Below are 27460 nucleotides of genomic sequence, written 5' to 3'. Positions count from 1 at the left end.
CGGGCCCAGTCGCTCCGTGGCATGTGGGATCCTCCCGGACCGGGGCACGAACCCGTGTCCCCTGCATTGGCAGGCGGACTCTCAACCACTGCGCCACCAGGGAAGCCCCCATACTGTGTTTTTAATTTTAGAGATTAAATATTAATTTAATGTGTGTCAGGAAAAAAATCTTAAGTACATCAATGGTGATTGAAGGATTTAAAATTTTTCCTTTAACACAGTTTAAGTTTACTCAAATAAATCTATGTAAAGAGAAATATTAAGTAAATAGTAGCATAGGTGGCATATTGATATGGCCAGAATCTCAAGTGTGGAAAGTGCCCAAGTGAGGTTTGGGAACTGCTGGGGGAGGGGCTGGACTTGGCAGGTGGGGACCTGGGAGCCTGGTTTCTAAATGCTGCTCCTGGGTTCTGGAGGGCCAGGAGGAGGGGATGGAATCGGGGTCTGATGGATATAAGATTCATTCCCCGGCTGCAAGTGAGCTGAGTGGAAGGAAGAGTGCTTACGTTTTGGTCTTGTCATCTGTACATCCCATGTACCAAGAAAAGTGGCACCAAAGGCCTGGGGAACAGAGCTGCCAGGACCCCCCTGGTCTGCAGCGGGTTATGATGAACATCAACAGCTGTGGGCAAGGGCTTCCTCTCTTGCTTCCCCAAAGGCAAGGAAAGGACTGAACCAAACCAGCAGAGGTCTCACTTCATCCCCAGGGCCCTGGGGAGCTACTGGGAGTTTTTTTCATCACAGGGGTGACAGGATAAGAGCACCTTTAGGACCACCTGAAGTATAACATCTTTGGAGCATGCTCCCAAATAAAAGAACTGCAGCTCTTTTGCGATCTTTAGCCAATGGCAACCATGTCCTCTAGGAAACAGGCTTAAACTGGAGAAGGGATCTGGGGGAGACTTGAAGGGGATTTGCCTGGTCAGCATGGGTGCCCAAGAGAAAAACCAGACATCACAGACCTCTGAGATCTCCAAGCAGAGACTGACAAAAACATAGGCAACTTCCATCCACTCTTCCTCTGTTTCTCCACCTGAGAGAGACACGCACGAACCACACACCTTGTGAGTGCAGCTGGGGCTCTGAGCCCATCCCTGCCCCCTCACACCCCCTCCCCTTCCTCCCTCCCCACCTCTGTCTGGCATGGCAGAGAGAAGACAGACAGAACCTTGGGATTACTGCTTTTCAAAGGTTGAGGCCAAACACTTATCTACAGGATGATCTCAACTGTGTTCTGAAAAATGTATGAACGTACAGGAAGAAAATATAAAAATGTTAACTAACAGCGGTTCCTTCTGGATGGAGGAAGATCAATGACTTTCTTTTTCTTCAAGAACAAAGCGGAGAGACCTCCTAACAGCCATGTGCCTCCAAACTAGTGGAGCTCTGACCAGGGCCCGGGCCACAACAAATGCCCACCCCCACTCCGAAAACGGCACTCGCACATTTGGTTAGCTCAGGCCGGGTGACGAGGTCAAGGTGAACGAAAGCTCTATCCGGGTATGCAACAGAAAATCGAGCCAAGGCAGAAATCAGCACAAACAAGCTTTTTAGAAGAAGGCGAGTTAGCCTGGAGCAGGGCCCAGGTTTTATTGACAGAAGGCTAGGTCCTGTCCCAGCTGTGCTTGAAGCAGGCAGCCAGGCCTGCCCAAGGCAAACACTGCAGCCCAACCCAGCCGGCCCGGGAGCAAACCCCGTTCCAGGCTGGCTGCCGGTGGGCGTGCTGCTCTGCGGCACCCACGAGGGACTCCTGGCTTCTTCTACGTGTCTTCTATATTTCAGTGGTGGTTCTGCTCTAGACACAGCCCTGAGTTAGCGTGCCAGAAAATTCCAAGGTTGACTCATCTCTCCAGCAGAGGGAAGGGAGTCACTCTGCTTCCAAATACTCAGATCTGGAAACACCTGTTCACTGTTGAAATTCTGGGAATGAGACAAGGCATGCAGCAAACCCCAGGCCCTGCTCTGGGGCCTTCCCTCCCACCCACGTGAGAGCTGGCCGAGCCACTCTAGGGCAGGGTTGCTCAACCTCCGCACTGCTCACACTTAGGGCCGGATGAATCTTTGCTGCGGGGCTGTGGCTCTTCTGTGCAATGGAGGCCGTTTAGCAGCATCCCCGGCCTCTGCCCACTAGGTGCCAGTAGCCTCCTCCAAGCTGTGACAGCCAAAAATGTCCCCAGTAACTGCCAGATGTCCCACCTGGTGGAGGGGGGCAAGATCACCCCCTCCCACTTGAGACCTGCTGCTCTAGAGGAAGAAACAGAGACCCAAAGGAGAAATGCAGGATGGAGTGGGGTGAGCGGGCTCTGGGATGGGGGGATGGGTAGGCTCGAGGGGAACAGAAAGAAGAGAGACTTGGACGTTCCCAATGGGAAAGAAAATTGGGAAAATAAAGAGTCGTTTAAATAAGATTTTTGGTAAATGTTGTTATGTGGTGTGCTATGTAACTTCCCTCCTCCATCTTCTAAAGAAAACCTTCAGCAAAAATCTGCATCATTCACCAGGGCTTTGGGGGTCAGATTTGTCTCCCTTCCTTTTCTCACCCTGGACAGGGCAAGGCCCTCCCAAGAGGTCTGGTTACATTCAGACTACGTTATAAACAGTTCCAGTTCCAAAGTGTGTGGAGGACGTACATAATTTTTTTCTCATACTAAATAAACGAGTTACTTTATTCTGTTTACGGGTGCAGCATTCCTCCACGATGAACGAAGTTGATCCAAATTTATTACTTGTCCTTTTTTTTTTTTAAATCTTTGGGCTGCACCGCTCGGCATGTGGGGTCTCACTTCCCTGACCAGGGATCGAAACCGCACCCCCTGCGTTGGCAGCGTGGAGTCTTAACCACTGGACCGCTAGGGAAGTCCTATCTTGTGGGCAAACCCCAATCGGCAGTACCCCAAATGACACAGCATCCTTAACCAGGGATAGGTCTATCTCAAGTGCATTTGCAAGACCCGCAATACTAGTATGCTCATCTATGGAAACAAATACAGAGTTTCAAAACAATCGCCTTGCACTCGATTCCTTACAAAACCTGCAAGAGGAGGAACGACTATATAACTGTCATCAGCTATGAGCACATCCAGATAAATAAATCCTGTGTTATATAAACTATGTACTACATTGTAATCTGGTGATCCAGAGAGTTGAGGGCCTGCATCAATGATCTTATCAATAGCACATTTCTCAGGCAAACTGCATATCTTTATGCCATCTTCTGTGATATAGCCAGCCTACACCACTCAGCATGCCTCTGGCAATTTCCACTGGCTTTACTGGTAAAAGATCATGGGCCGTTTTCCTTGTGAAAAAAATTTTTGATGATCTACACGGGTTCATCAGATCAATGTACTGGTTTCTTCCTATGCCAAGAAGCCTTAGGCAGGCAGCAGCAGTAAAACTGGGCAATGAATCCTAACTTTTCTCACTGTTCATAATGTCATCTATGATCCCAGGATAATATGGTGCTATCCTCAGGCCTTTACCATATCTGATAAATGGCAAGGGTACAGCATGAGATGTTCTCGACTGCACAGTTCCCCATAGTACTTGGATTCATCTTCTTGACATGTTTAAGTATTTCTATATTGTAACTGACTGCGAACAGTGTACAGGACAACCTGCTTCTCATATTCTCTCTGTGAATTTCCAAGACTCTGCCTCACGTTGACGGGCAGCTTACTCCAGGGGTAGTTGTGCCGGATGTGGAACTCCACGGCTATGTGCGTGATGCTGGGAGCCGGGGCAGGCAGCAGCGGCCGGGCCCGAGGCTGGAACGATGCCTCCCGCCTGCCCGCTCTCACGCTGCGGATGGCCCAGGCCGCCCCACGGCCGGGGTGTCTGACGGCTCAGCGAGGCCTGGGCCACGGGGCGCGGGAGCAGTGGAGAGGGGCGGCTCCAAGTTTCTTTCAGATGTACAGAATTTAAAAAATATATTTTTTAGAATGAATTCAATATCATTCTTATAAAAATACACATCATATTTGTTTTCTAGTACTACTTTCCCAGTGGGAGAAAAAGGCCTGGGGAACAGCAGGGAGGCCGGTAGCACCCATGGGTGGACCAGGTGACTGAACATTGTTGAGCATGTACATCATGGTCAGAAAAAGCGTGTGGATGGCTAGTCTGGGGACTTGGGACTGGACCCCGATTCCCCAGGCCCACTTGTATTCTCTTGAGGAAATAACCAGTCATTCAGCATCTGTGTTGTCCCTCACAGCACCCAGGGCTTTTCTCTCAGAAACATGGGGTTTAATTAAAGTCTTGCTCCCCTACTTTACTGCATCACTAAGTCCCTGGCATTCCCGGGCCTGGCACATGCTCTACATTCAAAACATATTTGTTAAATAAATAAATGGATGACGTCCTTACAGTAAGGATGGACACTCCTTACTTCCTTAACCAGCAACATCTGACTAATACATTAAGGCTTACAGCAAATGTCACCTCCTCTGGGAAGTATTCCCTGATTTCTCCCAACAGAAACAATTGCACCGTATACTCAAAATGCTTCATTCGTACTTTTATTGAAACATGAATCACACTATATACTATTTGGTTGTATTCTGCCTTCCCCGGCAGAATGTAAGCTCTCTGAGGACCAGAACTATGATGTGTCATTTATTATCCCCACTCTTACCAGTGCTTGGCACATAGTAGATAATTAATGTTTCATCAATGCAAGAATTAAAAACAACGCTCTCCTGTCTCCCTCCCAAATCCTCGACATCAAAGGTCAGACACGCCCCAGTTCAAGTGGCTTGGCAAAGCCCAGAACCAACAGCTGCTTTGGGCATTAACTTCCTGGTCCTTTGACACAGGGAAAGAACATTTGCACAGACCCTCTGACGTTGATCTGGTCTGGCTGGCTGACTGGCAGGCAGGATGATGTGCTGAGAAGCCTCAGTCCCAGCATCTCCACTGCCCCAGGGCTACAAGGCCTCAGAGGATCCTCAGGAGCTTTCTCTGGGACCCCCACCGCTACCCCTACCCATACCCACACCTATGGCTGGAGCCCTAGGCCCAAGCAGGCTCTGTGCTTGGGGTGGACTACAGGGCACTTCTCAATAGTGACACCGTCTGTTCCATCCCCCCAGCCACCTGGAAGAGGGTGTGTGATATTGTGTTTTTTTAATAAGAAATACAGATTTGGTCTCTGTCTCCTTTCCTGGCACAGAGCTCCTAAAACCCTTGGAACTTCCTAAGTGAGGAGAGCAACAGAGGTGTTTCTTGTTATGCTAATGAGGTGATTTTGGAGGCCACCTAAGGATGCAGGCTTGTTGCCAGGGGAACCAACCAAGTGTTAGAGGACTGGAACTTTTAGTCCCACACCCGACCTCTGGGGAGGGGAGAGGGGCTGGAGGATGAATCAGTCACCGATGGCCAATGATTTAATCAATCATGTCTGTGTCACGAAGCCTCTATAAAAACCCAAAAAGTTGGGGCTTGGAGAGCTTCTGGGTTGGCGAACACGTGGAGGTGCAGGGAGCGTGGCGCCTGGAGAGGGCATGGAAGCTCCGTGTCCCTCCCACACACCTTGCCCTCTGCATCTCTTCCATCTGGCGGTTCCTAAGTTAGATCCTTTTATAATAAACTGATCATCTAGTAGGTAAAATGTTTGAGTTCTGTGAGCTGCTCTAGCAAATTAATTGAACCCAAGGAGGGAGTTGTAGAAGGTGACAACACGGCCTTGCCATTGGTATCTGAAGTGGTGGTGGGGAGGCGCACAGATAGTGCCAGAATTGAGGTGAACTGAAGGACACCCAGTGGGTGTCAGATGATCGCTTTGGTGGTGTGGGACCCTCGCCCCCCACATCAGAATTGGGGGCAGAATCAGAGTGTGTGCTGTGGACCCCATCCAGCCAGAAGGGGACCTCAACAGCCGGTGTATGTGGAACACTCACGCCACCTCCCGCTCACCAGACCTCCTGGGAGGCACAGGGGAGCCCGGGACACCTCAGAGGCTGTTCCCAGCCCGGCCCTTGAGCCCTTGCTACCTACCTGGCTGAAGGTCGAAGTGAGGGTGCTTTCTGGAGAGGGTCTGTCCCGGGAGGGGCCTTCCCGCTGACTGCAGTCCAGCTGGATCAGGCTGCGGCACTCCGGGTGGCAGGTGAATTTACAGTCTGGAGGGAGAGAACCATAGGGGGATTAGGGGCCAGATAGGAGGCCCAGAGAAATACCCTGGAAGATGGCGTGTATCTCCTGGAGGGAAGAGCACGCAGCAGGGAAGCGGAGGGGGGAGAACACCGTGAGAATGTCACCCGCTCTCTGCGCCACCATGAATGGTGAAGGTGAACAGGTGCTTTACAGTTTGCAAACTATTTGCGCCTCTGTTATTGTGCGTGACCCTGCAACCATTATTACTGCCACTTTACAGACAGGAAACTGGGGCCTTAGGGACATTGGTGATTTTCTAAGGGCAGATCATCTGGCTTCTGGCTGGCTCTCTTTCTACTAATTTACGTTAATCACCAGGGGTCACGGATCGTTGGGGAAGGACTTAACTTTTCTGGGCCTTGTTTTGCAGTCTGTAAAATATAGGTACTAAGTGCCCTGCCTAGTGCACAAGGACGTTTATAGTTAAAGGGAGAACAGGTCTTAATAAATTAAAGGTGCTTCCAGGGACAAAAGCATTATTATCAACAGGAAGGGCTGTCACCTGTCTCTGACCCTGCCCCATCTAGAAATGTGGGGTGGCTTCTCTAACCCAGCTGACATAGCTTACAGACAACATCCAAAACTAGGTGCTTCGGGGAAAAGCACATGTTTATTTCCTAGACAATGTTCACCTCCACGGAAGTAAGACTTAACGACCAGAGTTGCAAAGAGTCTGGGGGACTACCTCGCAGATGGGGAAGCTGAGGCTCAGACAGGTAAAGCTAGGTGCCCAACGACACACAGCTCAGTGGCAGAGCCAAGGCTGCGAGCAGTCTCCAGCTTACTCAGGGCTCTCTCTGGAGCCTCCTTGGCAGAAGGGAGGTGAAGTTGAAGGGGGCAGGAGGCAGAGAGGCTGGGGCAGGCAAGGGGAGGGGCGTGTGTATGGAGGATGGGAGTGAAGAAAAGGTGGGCAGCAAGAGAAATCAACATAAGCCCATCAGCAGGCAACATGCTCAGATTTGAGGTTGGTTCTCACAGAAGCTGCTGGGCCCGCCAGGGTCACCTGTCCCGGAGGTGCCACAGCTCAGCCGGAAGGCCCAGCTGAGGGAGGCTGCCGGAGTCTCCATGAGAAGGTTGCTCAATTGTGATGCCAGGTGCATGGGGATGCGGCAGGGGACACGACAGCCTGGACTTGTTTGTATAACCTGGGGACGAGGGGACAACTTTTGGCTGATAAGGGCTGAGCCTCCTGACACTCTTTTCCTTCCTTTTAACAAGTTCCAAAACCTCGGCACGTTGGGACTATCTTCTTAAAGCTGTGAAGCGCACTCCGTCCTGGGGCGGCAGTAGGGGTGGGTCTCCTCTTCTCCCCACGCTCTCGGGGAGTTTTGGAAAGAGACCCCCACTCTCCCCAGCTGCCCCCTTCTCTTACATCCCCAAAGATGAGCACCTGGACCACACTCCTCGTACAGGTTTTGCCATTAATGCCTGCAGGGGAGCACCCAGCAAATGTGGGGACATGAAGAGATTCCAGAAGCCTGCAACCTTCTGACTCAGTGGTCTGAAGTCCTGACCACCTTTCTGGGATGGCATTTAGAAGCCCTACTGCTCACCTCCCTCGTGCCTGCAGGTGAGGCCCACGCGACATCCTCTCCTTCACACTCCACCCTCTTCTGGGCATTCCCAGCTCTCCTCCGGAGGAGCTATGCTCTCACCTGGAGAGGGGATGGGTACAGCTCACTCTGGGCCATGCACCATAACCCCGCCCACGCCCACATGCATTCCTGGGCTCCCCCAGTAGGAGATCTCTGCCCGGCACGAGGACGGCCTCACCCCTGGTGGGGGTGAAGGGCACAGGTGGCGTGCAGACCGCATCTCCCCTGCCCGCAGTGCCCAGAAATGCCAGGGCTTTGATAAGGGAGCACCGAGGCCAGAGCCCACACAAAGAGGCATTGTCTGGGCTCTGCTCCTGGGACACACCTATCCAGCTCCTGGCCAAGCTCTGAGTGATGAAGAATTCTCCGGGGCTGCCAAGGAGTGGAAACTCGCCAGCTCTACCTCAAGTGAGAGCTGCCACTGGCTCCCAAAGGGGAGAGCGTCTTGAGAAAGGAAGAAGTCTTCCAGTCTCCTATTTCAACTCTGTGTGCTGCAGACACGGGCACTCTGTGTCCACCTGTGCATCTGAATCTCTCCATTTCTGTCTGTCTCTCTGTGCTCTGCCTCTCGCTGACACACATGCGTGCGTGTGCACACACACACACACAGCACCAAAACCACAGGAACATTTTTTTTTTTTTTACAGCCTCACGCTGAGCTGGACGGAGCGGGGGAACAGAAGGCTCCAAGAGGAGTGGTTTGGGATTTTATAAAAAGCACATTTGAGCACCAATGAGCCTGTCCCATCAGACCGTGTAATCACAGACTGTAGCAAAACCACTGAAGCACGTCTTGATATTTCCTGGCCCCTGGAAATGCTAAGCCCAGGGCTTTTAGGCCAGCAGAGATGAGGTCACAGGCCCCATCCCTTCTCCACACACGCAAGGCCCCCCCAGCCACAACCAGTAGCCTGCAGGCCTCATGTGCTCTGAGTGGGGACATTCATGAGGTTGCCAAGGCAGGGTTGTCTCCACTGGAGCCCAGTGCTTAAACCCCCACAGGCCATCTTTGCCTCAAGATAGGAGGAATGATGGAGACACAAGCACAGAGGGGCCCTTCTCAAAGAGGGAACTGTATGCCAGGGTGCAGAGAGGGCTCCTGTGCGCTACCCTCAGACCCAGGCTGTATTGGTTTCCTCGCTGCTATAACAAAGCACCACCAACTAGGCGGCTTAAAACTGAAATTATTGGGACTTCCCTGGTGGCACAGTGGTTGAGAGTCCGCCTGCCGATGCAGGGGACGCGGTTTCGTGCCCCGGTCCGGGAGGATCCCACATGCCGCGGAGCAGCTGGGCCCGTGAGCCATGGCCGCTGACCCTGCGCGTCCGGAGCCTGTGCTCCACAACGGGAGAGACCACAACAGTGAGAGGCCCGCGTACCGCAAAAAAAAAAAAAAACCAACACCTGGAATCATTGTCTCTCAGTTCTGGAGGCCAGAAGTCTGAAATCAAGCTGTCAGCAGGCTCACGCTCCTTCTAGAGCCTGTAGGAGGATCGTTTCTTGCCTCTTCCCAGCTTCTGTGGTTTGCTGGCAGTCTTCGGTTGTCCTCCGCTTGCAGCTGCATCACTCCCATCTCTGCTTCAGTCTCTACATGGCCTTCTCCCTGTATGCCTGTGTCTTCACATGGTCATCCTCACATGACACCAGTCATATTGAATTAGGGGACCATCCTACTCTAGTGCAACCTTTTCTTAACTAATTACATCTGCAACTACCTTGTTTCCAAGCAAGGTCACATTCTGATGTACTGGGGGTTAGAACGTTGACATATTATTTTTTTGCCAGGTGGGGGGATACAATTCAACCCATAACACAGACCCTGGGCCATATTGGGAACCCAGAGCCCTTAGTCTCGAACGGATGTGGGTTTCTCATGGACACCATCTCCAGAGGTCAGCAGCAGACTGGCAGAGGAAGGAGGCCAGGAAGTGCTGAGCTGAGGCCAGGACCACCTCCCTACTTCTACTAGCCCTGCTCCTGGCCTTCTTGGTCCCTGAAGGTCACCACCAAAGGCACCATCTCGAACAAGGGGGTCAGGACCAGAGGCCATGGCAACCTATGTCCAAAGATATAGTCTTTCTTCTACTTCAGCCCAGAGGAGGTGAATTCAGCAGATGGAACTGTGCTAGGAGATTGCTTTCCAAAATGCAAAAGCTACAAACCTCCCCTTAGTCCCCAGGGCTGCCCTAGTTAGTTCCTGCCTGACCCCAGTTGCCAAATGCACACACACACACACACACACACACACACACACACACACACACACACACACAAGCACACAAAGAGGCTAATTTTTCTGAACCAGAGGCATTCTGTTGATAAGGAACCCTTAAGGCCCTTTCACCCCAGGGTTGTATGCAAGATCCCAAGATAGTGTGGCCTCTCCACTTCACTCTCCCCCTCCTCCAGCTGAAGCCAGGATGTGGGGTGAGGATGGGGCAGGTTCCCAGGATTCAGAGCCTGGGTTACAATGAGCTCATAGGCCTCCCTTGCGGTCATTCCCAGGTCAGTGAAGAGCAGCTTCTCACCCTGCATGGCCAAAGCCACTACTGAGGCCCAAGGGGAAGCATGACAGCCTCTGAATCCAGGAGCCCTGTGTCCATGCTCTGGGTACCCCAGGCCTTCTTGGACAAGGTCAACCTCAGAACAAACTTACCACTTCCCCCGTTCCCCCTCGGGACCTGGCCTGTGCTACAGGAAAATGGAAAGAGGATGGACTTGGGAGGAAGGCCTGGCCTCCACTCACTGCTCAACCAGCTTTGTGACCTTGGGTAAGTTATTGAACTCCTCGGATCATTAATTCACTCGACTATATAGTGGGACTAATAGCCTGTTCATAGGGCTGCCATGAGGATTAAATGGGGTCCATGATGTAAAGCACTGCACAGGAGGCCTGGGACACAGAGGCCGCCAGTTAATGTTCCATCCCACCTCTCCCAACACTACTCTGACGTGTGGATTCCTTCCCGCCCCACCGAGCTCCTGGTGGGTCATCTGTAGTCTCAGCAGCTCCCCCTAGCTAGCCATTTCTAAACCAAGCACACAAATAGATTTTAGTTTTAAAATAATTTTGTTCTTAGGCACTACAGAAAAATCTGAAAAAACACATAATGGAAAAGAATATGAAAAAGAATGTATATATATATATATATATATATGTATAACTGAATCACTTTACTGTACAGCAGAAATTAACACAATACTGTAAATCAACTATACTTCAATAAAATAAATTCTTTAAAAATTAAAAAACAGAGACTTCCCTGGTGGTCCAGTGGTTAAGACTCCACGTTCCCAATGCAGGGGACCCAGGTTCGATCCCTGGTAAGGGAACTAGATCCCACATGCCACAACTAAAGATCCCACATGCCACAATGAAGCTCCTGCATGCCACAACTAAAGATCCCGCATGCCACAATGAAGATCCTGCATGCCACAACTAAAGATCTCCCATGCCACAATGAAGATCCTGCATGCCACAACTAAAGATCCCGCATGCCACAATGAAGATCCTGCATGCCACAACTAAAGATCCCGCACGCCACAATGAAGATCCTGCATGCCACAACTAAAGATCCCGCATGCCACAATGAAGATCCTGCATGCCACAACTAAAGATCCCGCATGCCACAATGAAGATCCTGCATGCCACAACTAAAGATCCCGCATGCCACAATGAAGATCCTGCATGCCACAACTAAAGATCCCACATGTCACAATGAAGATCCTGCATGCCACAACTAAAGATCCCACATGCCACAATGAAGATCCTGCATGCCACAACTAAAGATCTCCCATGCCACAATGAAGATCCTGCATGCCACAACTAAAGATCCCACACGCCACAATGAAGATCCTGCATGCCACAACTAAAGATCCCGCATGCCACAATGAAGATCCTGCATGCCACAACTAAAGATCCCGCATGCCACAATGAAGATCCTGCATGCCACAACTAAAGATCCCGCATGCCACAATGAAGATCCTGCATGCCACAACTAAAGATCCCGCATGCCACAATGAAGATCCTGCATGCCACAACTAAAGATCCCACACGCCACAATGAAGATCCTGCATGCCACAACTAAAGATCCCGCATGCCACAATGAAGATCCTGCATGCCACAACTAAAGATCCCGCATGTCACAATGAAGATCCTGCATGCCACAACTAAAGATCCCACATGCCACAATCCTGCCGCAACTAAGACTTGGAGCAGCCAAATTAATTAATTAATTAATTAAAATAAATTAAAAAACAAACAAAAACCACTATCACCACCACCACACACACAAAAAAGTGCATTGGAAAATTACAATGTTACAAAAGTTTTTAAAAAGCAGGAGTTAAGGTCTTTCCGAGCAAGTCAGCGGGGACAGTCCTCAGTCTTGGGGTCCCTGCCTTGGCTCCCTTCTCAGATATTTCTTCAAGAGTCCCCCATTCTTGTGCTGGGGGTCCCTCCACTCAAGAACAACCATGTCCACTCAGAGACCACCTAGAATGCTCTCTGTGCCTGTCTGTCCCAGGCCGGCCCAGCCCTGCTTCACCACCTGCAGCCCCACTGTACCCTGCAACCTCGACACCCCCTGCTCCCCCAGCCAGAAGCACCTCTCTCCACATGGCTCCAAGATTTCCCCTCGGACCTCAGGCCCTCTAGTGTCCTCTTCGACCACACGCCCCTCTAAGCCCCCAGGGCTGCAGCTCCTGAAGTCCACCCTTTCCCAGCCCTTTGCTCTGGGCCCTGCTCAGTGTTCAAGAGGACCAGCCACTATTAAGCATTTGGAAGGGGGTTAGTATGAATTGGTTGAGTGAATAGAGGCAGGAATGAATGGTCTTCTGCCTTTTGCTGAAGTGGAGAGACCAGAGTGTGAGTGCTGACCTACCCCTAGGCTAGTGTCCTAACTCCTGCGTGCCTCAGTTTCCTTTCTAAATGGAGCCGATGGCAGTACCTGCCTCACAGGGTTGCTAAGAGCATTAGACGAGGTAATTACGTAAATCATAACACAACACCTGATGCAAACTAAGAGATCAATAAATACTAGCTATTCATATTAACTGGCTAAAATCCTAGTCAATCTCACCAGTAGCCACAGCATCTGGCATCCTCATCCCGGAAGCCCGTCTGTGCACATCCCATCACTGCCCATTGACCTTCCTCCAGACCTCCACTGAGTCCTGATAAAAAAGGCTCTGATGCAACCTCAGACCCCCATTGAGCCCCTCTCCCCAGCCTGAGCAAGGGAGGCCCCTGGTGTCGGCTTCCTGCAGAGGTGAGGTGCCAGGTGTGCATGGAGCCTGGTGAGGGGCAACTCTCCCCCACCTCGGAGAGGCACCTTTGCCCACCTGGGATGTCTCTCCTCCCTGCCTTCCTACCCACCCTCTCCAATATCTGAACTTCTAAAATCTTGCTCTAGTTTCAGAAAAGAAAATTGTTAACCAAAATTGATAACTTCCAGTATTAAAGAGGATGTGGGTAAATGAGAAGGTTCTTGCCTTATTGGTGATACCAATTTCCTGCAGGAATTTATCCTCAGTGTGTATTTATTTGTAGCTAAATACGTCTCCACTAAAAGGTTCATCACACAGTTATTTATGGCAACAAAATACTAGAAATACTGCACATCCATCTACAGGGGGCCAGCTACAATTATGGTATATTTAGCCATTATATAAGATGATGTAGATTGGTCAACTTGGAAAGATGTCCACAAGCGTATTACTGAAAGAGAAAAAGGCTGTGTTTCATGATCCTAATTATATAAAAACATACACATACTTACATATATATTATGCACAGAGAGAAATTTGGAAGGCAGGTGATATGCTTGCTCTGAGTAATGGGATTTCAAGTGTTTTTCCTCTCTTTAGAGTCTAAATTTTTATAATAAATATATATTGTTTTTTTAAAATTTATTTTTGGCTGCACTGGATCTTCATTGCTGCACGCGGACTTTCTCTAGTTGCGGCGAGCGGGGGCTACTCTTCATTGCAGTGCGTGGGCTTCTCATTGCAGTGGCTTCTCTTGTTGCGGAGCACGGGCTCTAGGCACGCGTGCTTCAGTAGTCGTGGCTCATGGGCTCTAGAGCGCAGGCTCAGTAGTTGTGGCGCACGGGCTTAGTTGCTCCGCGGCATGTGGGATCTTCCCGGACCAGGACTCGAACCCGTGTCCCCTGCATTGGCAGGTGGATTCTTACCACTGTGCCACCAGGGGAGTCCTAATAAATATTTATTCTTTATAATTTTATAATGAATATATATTCTTTACTAATATATATTTTATAATGAATATATATTCTTTTATAATGAATATATATTCTTTACTAAAAGTACAAAGAAAAATCATGAACCCACATTGTGGTGACAGCGGCTACCATTATTCACTACCTACAATGTGTTAGACAGCTTCTATACATGACTTCACGTTATCAGTACTATGCCTGTATGACATGTTTCTACCCCTATTTTTTAAAAAGCAGACTTTATTTTTTAGAGCAAAACTGAGCAGAAGTATAGAGAGAGTTCCTGTATACCCTCTGCCCCCCCACCACGTGCACAGCCTCCCCCTGCACCAACATTTCCCATCAGAGTGGCACATTTTTCTGATGAGCCTACACTGACCTGTCGCTATCGCCTGAAGTCCATCATTTACATTAGGGTTCACTCCTGGTGTTGTACATTCTATGGGTTTGGAAAAATATATAATGACATGTATCCACCATTCAGTATCACACAGCATAGTTTCACTGCCCTAAGTATCTCTGTGCTCTGTCTGTCTATTCATCCCTCTCACCCCACTAAACCCTTGGTAACCAGTGATTTTTTTACTCTCTCCATAGTTTTGTCTTTTCCAGAATGTCACATAGTTGGAATCATACACTAAGTAGCCTTTTCAGATTGGCTTCTTTCACTTAGGAATATGAATTTAAGGTAACTCCATATCTCTTCATGACTTGAGAGCTCACTTCTTTTCAGTTCTGAATATTGTTCCAGTGTCTGGATGGACCACAGTTTATTTGTGCATTCACCTAGGAAGGACATCTTGGTTGCTTCCAAGAGTTGGCGATTATGGATAAAGCTGCTGTAAACATCTGCGTGCAGGTTTTCACGTGGATGTAAGTTTCCAGTTCCATTCTTCTACTCCTATTTTAGAGATGAGGAAACTAAGGCTTGGAAAGGTTAAGAGACTTGTTGAGAGCCACACGGCGGGTGAGTGGCAGAATTGCAAAGAGAAATCCATCACACCTGGCTGCTTCTCAATAGCCCTGTTTTCTGGGAAACCATCCCCTCCGTTTGGTCCTGGTCCTCCCTACCACGCACTATTTGAGGCCAGGGATGGGCTTTATTAGGGATGGGGGTTAGGGGGCCCCCAGGCCAGAAGAGAGCATGGGTCAGAGGGATTTGGGCAAGGAGTGCTTTCTCCTCTGCCCTAGCAGGTAACAGCAAGAACGTCCCTCCCCAAGGCCTCTGCCTCATTCTGAGAAGTGCCAGTTCACAGCTTGAGTCCCAGCTCCGCCAAGCCACTCGGCCTGGGAGAACCCACCCGGACTGTCTGCCTGCTCTGGACTGGTCCTCCATCCACGGCCCCTTCGTCTCTGGGAGACCATGAACTACTCGGGCAGCAGTCGGAGGTTCTTGCGCTGAGCTCCTCAGAGCACCAGAAAGGCCAGCTCTTCAGTCAAGGTCAAGCACCACAAGTAGTGGGCGCTCGGCCTTCCCCACGCAGAGGCCCAGCCTCTGCAACTCTGCACCCCGTGACACCCAAACAGAGCCAACTGCCCCATCGCGTGGAGAGATGAGGATGGTGGGAGAGCTCAGAATGCACAGCGGCTCCGAGCACCAAAACGCACCCACTTGGCATCTGTAAGTCAGGCATCCTCAGACAGGCCGTGCGGCCCCTGAAGCACACTGCTTCATGTGCATGATAGAGGTCTTTTAGAAAGGGTGCAAGTGGAAAACACTAAATCAGGAGCTTCGGAGTACACAGAATCTGGCCTCCAGAGCCACACAGATCAGGGTTTGAATGCAAGCCCTGTTTTTTTTTTTTTTTATTTTTAAATTTTTCTGAGTTTCTTTTTTTTTTCTTTTTTTTTTGTTTTGTTTTTTTAACATCTTTATTGGAGTATAATTGCTTTACAATGGTATGTTAGTTTCAGCTTCACAACAAAATGAATCAGTTATATATATACATATATTCCCATATCTCTTCCCGCTTGCGTCTCCCTCCCACAAGCCCTGTTTTTAATTGGGTATGAGATGCCTGGACAATTTACTTCACCTTAGTAAAATATGGAATCTATTTTCAGCCTCGATTTCCTCACCTGCAAAATGGAAGTAATGATATCTTCCTTGCCAGCAGCTGTGTTGCCAAAATTAGAGAGTGTGTATGTGAAGCACCCAACAGTGCATGCACAGAGTAGATGTTCACCAGATGGTAGCTGTCACTTTCAACCCTGGGACTCCTGAGTCTGGGTAGCTGGATTCCTGTTGACTTAGCATGTGATGCTAGCCCTCAAATCTCTCAGTTTGGGGTCCTCTTCCAATGTATTAGCTAAGAAGAATCATGAACTTTCTTGCTCACCTAAGTTCCTCCTACCTGCCCCTACCTGCCTCCAGCCCTGCCTTTGATGGCCCAGGGGAGTGAGGCAGAGACACAAGAGGATGAGTCATGCTGGAGAGAGGGAAGGTAGAGAGACGGATTTGTCAAGCTTGGAGGGCTGTGGCCATTGCCAAAATCAACACAATCTATACATTTTTCATACTCCTGGTTAAACGTCTAGTGAGGCAGCAAGAGAATGGAAACTCCCCACTCCTGGGGTCAGACATCCAGCTCAGGACATCTGCATCTTTATGTTTCCAGGAAGGAGCCTGAACCCCAGCTCTAGGGAGACCATATAATGTAGTTCATTGTTTCAGAGGACAGGCCAACCCTGAGGGTACCCAGAGACACACAACTGCCCCTGCGCACACTTCACACACACACACACACACACACACACACACACACACACACACACACACCCTACAGACTGTGACAGAATGCAGGCCAGGAAGCCAACAGGAAGGGTCAATGTTACGGTAGAGGAGTGGCCTGGAAGCCAGGCCCATGTCCCGGGTCAGAGAAGCCAGCCTTCCTGTGGACGGCTGGACTCACCACCGGGTGCCGTCTTTGTGCAAAGAGCCGCAAGGGAACGCTGCTGAACGCGCTCAAGTCTTGATCAGACGTTGGGTCCCCAGGTAAAATGGAGGGCGGGGATGGGTGGGCTTTATGGGAAGCAGGCGCCCAGCTCAGGCAGGTCAAGAGAGAACGTGCTCCGGGGAGGTGGTGCTGAGGAGTCTTGAATGAATTGAGGACACGAGGCCACCCCGAGACCTTGGGCCACACTCTCTCACAAGATGACCTAACAGCATTGTGTGTGGCAGGGCTGGAGGGGTGACATGCGCTTTCAAGCCACCCTTTTGTACTGAAGGGAAAGGCAAAAGGTCCTGCTGAGTTGTTGCTCAGGGGCCAAGGCAGGTATTAAAATTCTTCCTGGGGCCTTGGTCCCTGGATCTAAAGGGTCCGTTCTTTATTCCCTGAGCCTGGCTTCTCGGTGGTCACATTTCCAAGCAGGCCAGATGTGACCCCTGCACCCCCTTCCCAAACTTGGCACACGGGCTGGCCTGCAGAGGCACGATCCTGCCCCACGGGGGTGGGTGGGTGGGGGTGGGTGGGTGTGCCTCTCGGGCGGGCGGGCCCATTACTCATCTGTCTCCAACACAACCACACAACCCTAGGCTGAAAGCACCAACAAAGGGAAGCCACTGCGGTCAGGCCAGCCCAAGAGTAGTGGGCGGGGGAGAAAATAGGGATAGGCGAGTCTGCAGGCCCTCAGTGCTCGGGGCCGGGGGAGGGAGGGAGGGCAGGACTGTTACCGGCAAGTTCAGATGGATGATGCAGGGAGCAAAGGAAGTGTCAGGCGTGCCCGCCCTGCGACCAGCGAGGCAGGGGACAGGGCCTGACCCCAGGGCACCTTCCCATGTGGTCTGTTTCATGCCACTTCACTCTTTGGGGGCGCTACACCCTGAACCATGCCCCCCACCCTGCCTTGTGTGGATGTGTATATATGTTTAAAACTATAAACAAAATTAATAGGGTTAGGCTTCCCTGGTGGCGCAGTGGTTGAGGGTCCGCCTGCCGATGCAGGGGACACAGGTTCATGCCCCGGTCCGGGAAGATCCCACATGCCGCGGAGCGGCTGGGCCCGTGAGCCATGGCTGCTGGGCCCGTGAGCCATGGCTGCTGGGCCTGTGCATCCGGAGCCTGTGCTCCGCAACAGGAGAAGACACAACAGGGACAGGCCCGCGTACCGCAAAAAAAAAAAAAAAAAAAAAAAAAAAAATTAATAGGGTTGAATCTACTTTTAACAATTCATGCTTCCACTTTAGATAGTATTAACTAACTCCCTGCCAGGACTACGCTAGAACTCTCCCTCCTGTCAACGCTGCCCACACGCCCTGATTTTCACTCTATTATATTATTTACACTTCCAATGTTTATGATATTTACATTCTGTTGTAACTATAAATTGCATGGTTGTCTAAAATTAACTCTACTTTTAAATTAATTCCATTTTTTACAACAGCAAACCTATTTTTAACTTTAATTATTCTTTTAGTTGACTGAAATTTTGGGGATTATATTTTATATGCCTTATGTCTGCCAATGATGCTTCAAGCACCTTAAAGAGATGTGCCCCATTTTATTGTCATTTTAATACTGTGGTGCTGGGGCCTTATGCATGAAAATGGTCAGGAGATGTGGATGGAGAAAATAGAGATACGCGAGTCTGCAGGCCCTCAGTGCAATATTACAGAGCATCTCTGAAAAGCTCCCCTTGGCCGATAGTGGCAGCAGGCAACAGATTTTGGAAAAATGTACAAGTAAATGACATGAGGTGGGGTCCAGGGTGGGAAAGCCAAATGAACCTCATTCCCCACATGCAAGTGTCTGTAGGAGACCTGTCATCTGGACCCTCTGACACCACATCCAAAAAGGTCCAAGTTGTATTTATGGTGTGGCCATGAAGATAGAAGTGCAAAGACATGGCACAATATTTGAACAGGGACAATTAAAGTATGTGCACCCACCAGGACACACATACTCAGAGACAGAGAGTTAAACCTTTTTATGCCAATTATGTCTCCTATCTTTCCACATCTACCTAATTACTAGTCAGTTTTTCATGTGTGCAAGCATGCATCCACTCAACATGTATTTATTGGGGGCCTACCAGAGGTCAAGTACTGTGCCAAAGGACAGCCAGTTATATCCAAAGACTTGTGTAAACGGAACAAGTGGATGAAAGGAATATATATATATATATATATATATATATATACACACACACACACATATATACATATATGTATATATATATTCAAAGTTATATATTTTAATACAGATATTAAAATCCTGTTTTGATTGTCACCACAGGAAAAGATAAATCCTATTGCCAGAGCACCTTAAGAAGAAATATTTTAAAACACTGTAGACAGCCATAAAAAAGAACGAAATAATGCCATTTACAGCAACATGCATGGACCTAGAGATTGTCATACTGAGTGAAGTCAGTCAGACAGAGAAAGACAGATATCATATGATATCGCTTATAGGTGAAATCTAAAAAATATCATACAAATGAACTTATTTACAAAACAGAAATAGAGTCACAGATGTAGAAAACAAACTTATGGTTACCAGGGGGGAAAGCGGAGCGGGGGGGTGGCAGGGAAGAGGGATAAATTGGGAGAGTGGGACTGACATATACACACTACTATATATAAAATAGATAACTAATAAGGACCTACTGTATAGCACAGGGAACTCTACTCAATACTCTGTAATGACCTATATGGGAAAAGAATCTAAAAAAGAGTGGATGTATGTATATCTGTAACTGATTCACTTTGCTGTACAGCAGAAACTAACACAACATTGTAAATCAACTATACTCCAATAAAAATTAAAAAAATAAAATAAAACGCTGTAGACAGTTGGGTTTAAGGGAATTTTACAAACAGCAACAAGCCCATGAAAACTAAGGCCAGTGTGGAGCTGCCAGATGCCCTCTTGGCTCAGGTCACCTCAGAAGGGGCATCCGCTCCCTCTAAGCATGTGTCACTCCGCTCTGGGTGTAGGAGAGACAAAGCAGGTGGGGTCCCCCTCTCCAGGGCTCAGAGCCCCCTGCACCCATCCCTGGGGCCCCTGAGGAGACACACGGAGGAATCTGGGCAGCCGGCAGAGAAAGGACGTGGGCCTAGTAGTGAGGGGCAGAGGTGGAATGAGGAACGTGAAGGCTTTTTTTGGTTTTTAGCTTTTGTTTTTAAAGCAAACACCATCTTAGAGAGGGGGCAAAGGGTTGCCTAGCCTCTTGCTAAGCTTGAGTATATTTTTGGTAGTGTTCCACAGACCCCAAAGATAAGGACAGCCAAATAGTTTTGCAAGAAGTCCTGCCTAGGCATCTGCAGACCACAGGGCAGGAGATGAAGCTTCGACAGGTGTGCAGATGTGAATGCACACACAGGTGCGTGCGCACAGGTACGCCCGATCCGAGTGCCGGGAGGTCACAAGAGGCCAGGAGCAGAGAGGTTCAGTCCTTTATGGGACAGCCAGGCTGCTGCATCCAACTGGTTTTTCCACACCTGCTCTGATGTCATTTGATTTCAGAGGGCCAATCATCAATTGACCATCAACCAACCGGGTGAAAGGAGACTTTTGCAGGAGGAGAAAAGTAAATAGATTACGTCTGAGGCCTTCTCTGCAGAAGACATACAAAGGCTTCTTTACAGCTGTATCCCTGTAGCCAGGACCACAGAGACTTCTGGAGAGAGCCAGGCCTGTGTCCCAACGACCCCCGAGCAGCCTTTTAAAATGACATACGACTTGCTCCTTGGCAGCATGCTCGCTTAGCTCCTAATGACGCCCGGTGGGCTAATCCAACCCCTGCCTGTTAATTAAGTGACATAGTAAACTCAATGATAGGAATTTTTCCACAGAATGTGTTTAAGAGTTTTGTGCTCCTCCTCTATTTCTGCCTGGGCAAACCTTCAAACCCTATCTCTTTCATTGAGATGTGGGAGACCCACCTTGGCCCAGGTAAGACGGAAGAGCAGACAGCGTGCTGGGGGCTTACACGGATGACCCAGTTTGAGCCATCGTTAAAAGTCTTTCTGGGGGGCTTCCCTGGTGGCGCAGTGGTTGAGAGTCCGCCTGCCGATGCAGGGGACACGGGTTCGTGCCCCGGTCCGGGAAGATCCCACATGCCACGGAGCGGCTGGGCCCGTGAGCCATGGCCGCTGGGCCTGCGTGTCCGGAGCCTGTGCTCCGCAACGGGAGAGGCCACAACAGTGAAAGGCCCGTGTACCGCAAAAAAAAAAAAAAAAAAAAAAAAAAAAGTCTTTCTGGGAGCAGTTGCCGACGAGGGGCCTGCTCTGTGACCAGCATCATGTCGAATGGTTTCCGTCAATGTCACGTTCAACACACATGACACCTGCTTGGGAGGGGGATTCTCTGCTCCATTTTACAATGGGAAGAACTAAGGCTCAGAGAGGTTAATCTGTACAAGGAAGGCCCTACCACCTGGCATCCACAGTCCAGGCTCAAGTTGCTCTGGCTCATTTGCAGCAACATGGATGGGCCTAGAGATTATCATACTAAGTGAAGTAAGTCAGAAAGATAAATACCATATGATATCACTTATATGTGGAATCTAAAATACGACACAAATGAATATATCTATGAAACAAAAATAGACTCACAAATATAGAGAACAGACTTGTGGTTGCCAAGGGGGAGGGAAGGTGAGGGAGGGAAGGATTGGGAGTTTGGGGTTAGCAGATGCAAACTAGTATATATGGAATAGATAAACAACAAGGTCCTACTGTATAGCACGGGGAACTATATTCAATATCCTGTGATAAACCATAATGGAGAAGAATACGAAAAAGAATATATATATATATATATATATATATATATACACACACACACACACATAACTGAGTCACTTTGCTGTACAGCAGAAATTAAACACAACATTGTAAATCAACTATACTTCAATAAAATGTTTTAAAAACTTTGACCTGGCTCCAAGCCCATTCTCTTAAATGCTACATTACAGGTCACTCAGAGAGCTACTGCAGAGTCCACAGTCCACAGTCTACCACTCCCATCATCTTTGAGCATCCTGTCTCACCCCTCCTCTTCCAATCAGTTCAACCCAAATGCTAACACAAGTTAAACGAGCAGTGGCTGCAGTGCAGTATTTACCCAGACCTTAATGCTGCCACTCCAGGCCTGATTGATTTCATTAAATCTGTAACTCCTTGAGCTGAAGAGCAAAGGAGCAAGGAAATGCTCTGTTGAATAATTCTTGAGGAGGGAGGATGGACACGAAGACACGAGTGAACATTAAATCGAGGAACTCAGTCTCCAGCTGTCCTCTGCGTGAGGGTCACAGTATATATCAGGCTATTGATGAGGATAAATTATTCAGGCTGGCTAAACAGTATTTGTCTCCAAATGGGGATTAGATCTAGTGGAAGTGAAATTCCCACCTTTCAAGACGTAAAACTGTAATCAAGAAAATTACATTTTCCACAGTTAAGATCACATTGCCTTTCAAATGCTGCTTTCACAAACTTAACCCAGAGATGACTTTTTAGTTTAGTTCCATACCTAAGACTCAGTGCTGGGACCCACCCAAATGCCCACCTGTCCCCGAATGTGTGTGAGAACAGCATGGAGACAAATGGGGCCGGGAACCCAAGGAAAGCTGATGTGCTCCAAAGATACAGCCATCGAAGAGAAGCAGCTAGAGGCCAGTAAGATGAGTAGAACCCGGCAGTGAGGGGTTCCAGTTCTGACTGTGCAGCTCTAAGCCTTAGCCAGGGGCCTGACTTCTTTGGGCCATCTCGTTTGTGAAACAGAATAACCCCTTTCCCACCCCTAACATACAGAGATCTGGAGGGAATAAATGATATTTAAAACAAATAAAATACCCAAACACAAATCCCTTGTATCTTTAGCAGAAGAGCACTGCAGAAATATAAGATGCTGTAGCCAGTCTGATCCACCAGGAAGAATGCTAGGCTGGAAGGCAGGTGCCCGAGACCCTGGTCCTGTAGCTGCTACCCACTTTTGTTGGCCTCAGCCTCCTTCGTTTGAAAAAAGGAGTAAGTGACCTCAGATTCTATGAAAATTGAATTGCTACAGTCTCTCCTCCCCATCTTTCACTCAGCCCACACTGTCCCGTTATCCTTCCCCAGCAAGGGCTGTTCTCACCCTAATTAGTGCTCCGGGAAGGAAGCTGCAGCCCCGTTACTGCCTGAGGCTGGAGCTCCTGTCCAGCTGTGTTCCGCCTGCAGCCTCTGTAGCCCCTCACAGTCTGCTTGTGTGCCCCCCATAGGCACCTCCACTAACCGTGCAGGTGAGATGCCTTTGCCTAGGAAACGTCACTGCTCCGGGGTCCTCGGAAGGCTGGCTCAGCAGCTTCGCAAGGTGTGATGCCCCTGGGAGCTACAGGATGGGCAGAATGGAAAAGAGTGGCCCCCCAAGATGCCCATCTATATTCTGCCTGCTCAGGGACCAGATTAGGAGGACTGATTGGCCCTAATTCTCAGTCAGGGAAAGGCTGTTAAAGCCCACGGCCAACACAGGCTTCTGAAGTTCCACCTAAACCTGGCAGGGTGGCAGCACCTGAGCTTTGGGCCTGGGGAGTCAGGAGGGCCAAGGAGCGGTGCTGAGCTCAGCATTAAATACCAGGCTGCCAGGGGGCTCCCGCACCGCCTTGTCCATGGGAGAGGCCACTAGGTAGGCCTGGCCTCCGAAACCAACCCCCCTCTGAGCACCCCCATCTGGAATGACTCAGACCTACCTCGAGGAAGCCGGGCCTTGGGGTGGAACCTCTGGAGGGCCTGGAGCTTTACGGATCCCAAATGACTCTTAGGGAGCCTGCGGAAGAGGCGCTGGAGCCGTGAGGTGACCGTTCCGAAGCAGGCGGAGACCGCCTCCTCAGCCCGGCCCTCAGTCATCCCGCTGGGCTACGGGATATCAATAGCTTCTCTCCAGGTCTGGCATCAGGGACAGAGTGACGAAGGGGGGAATCACCAGCCCCGGGAGGACTCCGGGCCTCGTGTGAGCCAGGCTTTGCTCAAATCAGCCCAGCCTCCCTGTTCCTCCGAAGTAAGTCACAGGCACTGGGGACCCCGGGCCGGCACCAGCCAGCCTGCCCGATGCCTTCTCTTCCCAGCTGAGGTCCTATCCCCTCCACCTCCCCCCAGCGGAAAACTTTCTATTCCTGGGGCTTTTAGCTTGATAAGATAAACATGCCCCCACCAAACAGGCTGCAGAAAGAGCCTGCCCTGGGCCTCACTTCTCAGGAGCGCCTGTGAGTCTGAAAATCAATGTCTCCAAAGTTTCAACAGACGACAGAAGTGATCCGTTACCTCACGCTGGTGCCTGGCCCAGGAACTCCTTAATGGATTTCTTTGGGGATGTCGGATTAATAACGCTTTACCAGCTGTACAGGCTCCCAAGGGACAACCGCACTAATTCACATCCTCCTATGCTAAGCCCAGGACGGGGGAAGGGCTTTCAGCTGCCCAGGCCCATAGGAAGCAGTGCTGCCTTAAGAGGGTCAGACCACTTATCTGAGAGCAGATACCTGCGCAGAGAAGAGGCGACAGGAGTAGGAATAAGAAAGAGAAGAAAAGAATAGAGTCTCTCATGAAGAGGGCAGAAAGGCTGTTCTCTTGCCCTAACATGGGGCTCACAGGGTGTCCCCTAAACAGTGACTCCCAGAAGCAACCAAGTCCTGGTGGGGAAGTTCCCAGAGGCCCTGTCACCCAGGCCAAGACGGGCGATTGGCACTGGACAGGCAGCAGAGCCTTCCAGGAAAACCGCTGAAGAGGGTAGCCTGCTCCCACGCTGCCCAGAGACTCCAAAAGTCACCCGCCAACCGCCAGTGGGGGCCAGCTTCAGATGAAGCAGGGGCGCCGTCCCTTAGAGGAAAGGCACCACAAGGGCCGATGAAGCTGCACTTACACCTCTGGGGGCTGGTCACCTAGCGCTGGGGCCAGAAGGTGAACACTCATGAGTTCAGACGTGAGCCCTGCTGGCCCTCGTGCGGCTGCCAACCTGCTTCCGCCATTTTGTGCTGTGGTTCTTCCCCAGGCCACAGAGAATGTTGAATGGCATCACATCCCAGAGGCCAGGCCCTCAGGCCACTGAGAGAAGAAAATGGTAGAACCGACCCAAGCTGCACCTGACCTTCCAGATAGGCTCCCCTATCACCTGCCCCCCTCACAGGATCTCTGGCTGGGAGGCCCCAGCTAGATCACCCCTCCCTGCTGAGGCCCTCAGTCCTTGGTACAGTAATAAAGCACACTGTTTACAAGTCATCTATTTAATAGAGAGATGCCCCCAAAGGCCCCCTTCCTCGGGCTGGGACACTGGGTCTTTCTCCCTAATGCTTCCTTCGGGGGGACTGGGCTGCCAGTGGTCTGTTTTGTGATCGTCTAGCTTACCCAGGAGCTCTGCCTAGACAAGGCTCGTGAGTCCAGGTCCTGAGATGACACCGGGGCTGCCACGTGAAGCTGGGAGCCCAGATTCCTGGCCCCACTGGGACATGAGATCTTCACGAGGGCCCAGGTACTCCCACCTGCTTGAGCACAGGCAACGGTGGCATTCCCACTCCCATGCTCAGAGAGGAGGACACGCACATGCTGGGAAACTTTAAATCATGAGTCATGTGTCATGGGGGAAAATCCCTTCTGAATGCCCCACTTGGGCTGGAGGATATACTGATCTCACTTCTCCTTTTCCTCATCACAGAGATGATTTTGTGGACAGGTTAAGCCATTGGGGAAGCCAGCAGGAAAGAACTGGCTGAGAATCCAGATGGGGCTTTGGGAGGTTCTAGAATCTTCACTCCTGACCTTTAGAAAACCTGGATAGATTTTCTGCTGTACGGATATTTCAGGAGGAACACAGTGACCTCCTGCTGCCCCAACATCTAAGCACTGACCCTCTGACCTCCAGCCAGGGCAAACCTAACTTGAAGAAACAGGCTTCACCATCTCAAGTGCTGGGGTTACAACATATTCTCACCTTGAAACCCTATTCATATAAAGGTCCTTCCAGATTGCTTTTTAAAACACTCATCGCTAGAATAGACATTTACAGAGAGTACGCTCAACCCCTTTTTCTAAAAACTCTCAAGTTACAGCTGGACTCTTTTGTTCCATTTGAATAGTAAGGCATCTCTGAGGTTTATTTTTGGATTTTTAATACTTTCCTCAGTTGCAGAAAGGACATAATTGTTTCAACAGAAACCACAAAACCTTCAGCTTCTATTCAACTTGAATGGAAAAAACAGCTTCCTCCAAGTCAGCAAGAAAAGTAAGTGACGATACCCAAAATGTGAGCCTGACCTGGAGGCACACAGAGTTGGGGTGGGAGTGGGGGGCTTTCCCCAGATTTGCTGCCCCTCACTCAGCCACAACACTGCCTGGGACAGGGCGGAGGGCCATCATGCAAAGCTCAGTTTATTTTCCAGGCCCGATCCAACTCTTCTGCCCCGTCGCTGTCTCCTTTGAGACACAACCTAATTTTTCTTTGGTTCAGGGTTAGTCCTGTGTCATGAACCCTGGGTCCTGACAAGGAGGATCTTTTCAGTTCCAGGAAAAGGTCTTCAACCTGCATTTCCACGCCCCTACACACACCTAATACCAATGGGTGGGGTGGGGAGGGGACAGACACACTCGATTCTTTTATGATTTAAGGAAAACTTCACCTCTTGTTTCAAGACCTCATGATTTACACATGCTGAAAACCTATTTAAAAACCAAACATGGAAAACAGGCTGAAGTGCTGCCAGCTCTCAGTTGTCCAGGACCTGACTGATCCTCTAGCTTGCACATGGCTTACCCGTCCCTTGGTTCACCCTCCTCTTTTTCTGTACCTCTTTTTATGGACATTTCAGCGTTCGTTGGCAGAAGGGAAGCAGATGAATGAGGAAGCTCCACTAACTTGCATATTCAATGACATTAGCTCACGGGGCAAAATGCTATGTTGGGTTCTGGTGCTGATTTTGCTAATGATCCAGGTCATCGCAGAGAAGTCACTGACTCCCTGAATGCTAGGGAGTGACTTCTCCCCTCATTTGTGAGATGGCCATGATTCACCCAGCCCTGCCTGCCTCACAAGGGCACTGCAAGGCTCAGCAGAGCCAGTAGGCAAGAAAACACTTTAGATACAGCCAAGTCATCTCTGAGATAAAAGTAATCTCTGCTCCCACAACTTCTTGGCCATTCTCAGTATTTCTTGTTCCACATGAATATCTCCATCCTTGCAGGCTCACAGAACACCAATTTGTATCTTCAGCAAACACGACAATTCTTTCCCAGGTCCAGCATCCGGTAGAAACAAACCATAAAAGGATAAAAAACAAAATGGGCGAGGAACATCGCTCTTCTTTCAAGGCTGACTTTTGTGAACCTGTGGTCTGATTTAGGAAAGGTTCCTGTAAGCCACATTTTCATGTTCTAGCAGCCCTAGCCAACAGCCACTGCAGACATCTGGGTGAGATCTGCTCTGCCCTGGAAATGTTTGTTCAAGAAACAGGGATGGGGCTTCCCTGGTGGCGCAGTGGTTGAGAGTCCGCCTGCCGATG

At 49.8% G+C, this 27460-nt stretch overlaps 1 protein-coding gene across 1 annotated transcript in view; it reads right to left on the bottom strand.

The window, feature by feature from the left end:
• RASSF5 (Ras association domain family member 5) overlaps window positions 1-27460 on the bottom strand; it is a 72994-nt gene that overhangs the window by 38242 nt on the left and 7292 nt on the right. The window contains exon 2 of the mRNA XM_060130030.1: window positions 5998-6119. Coding sequence (XP_059986013.1) covers window positions 5998-6119 — 122 coding nt within the window. The remainder of the gene's footprint in view (window positions 1-5997; window positions 6120-27460) is intronic.

Source organism: Lagenorhynchus albirostris, chromosome 2 (assembly GCF_949774975.1).
Source record: "Lagenorhynchus albirostris chromosome 2, mLagAlb1.1, whole genome shotgun sequence".
NCBI classification, from domain to species: domain Eukaryota; kingdom Metazoa; phylum Chordata; class Mammalia; order Artiodactyla; family Delphinidae; genus Lagenorhynchus; species Lagenorhynchus albirostris.
The sequence above is the reverse complement of the archived record's forward strand: the minus strand, read 5'-3'. Positions and strand labels throughout refer to the sequence as shown.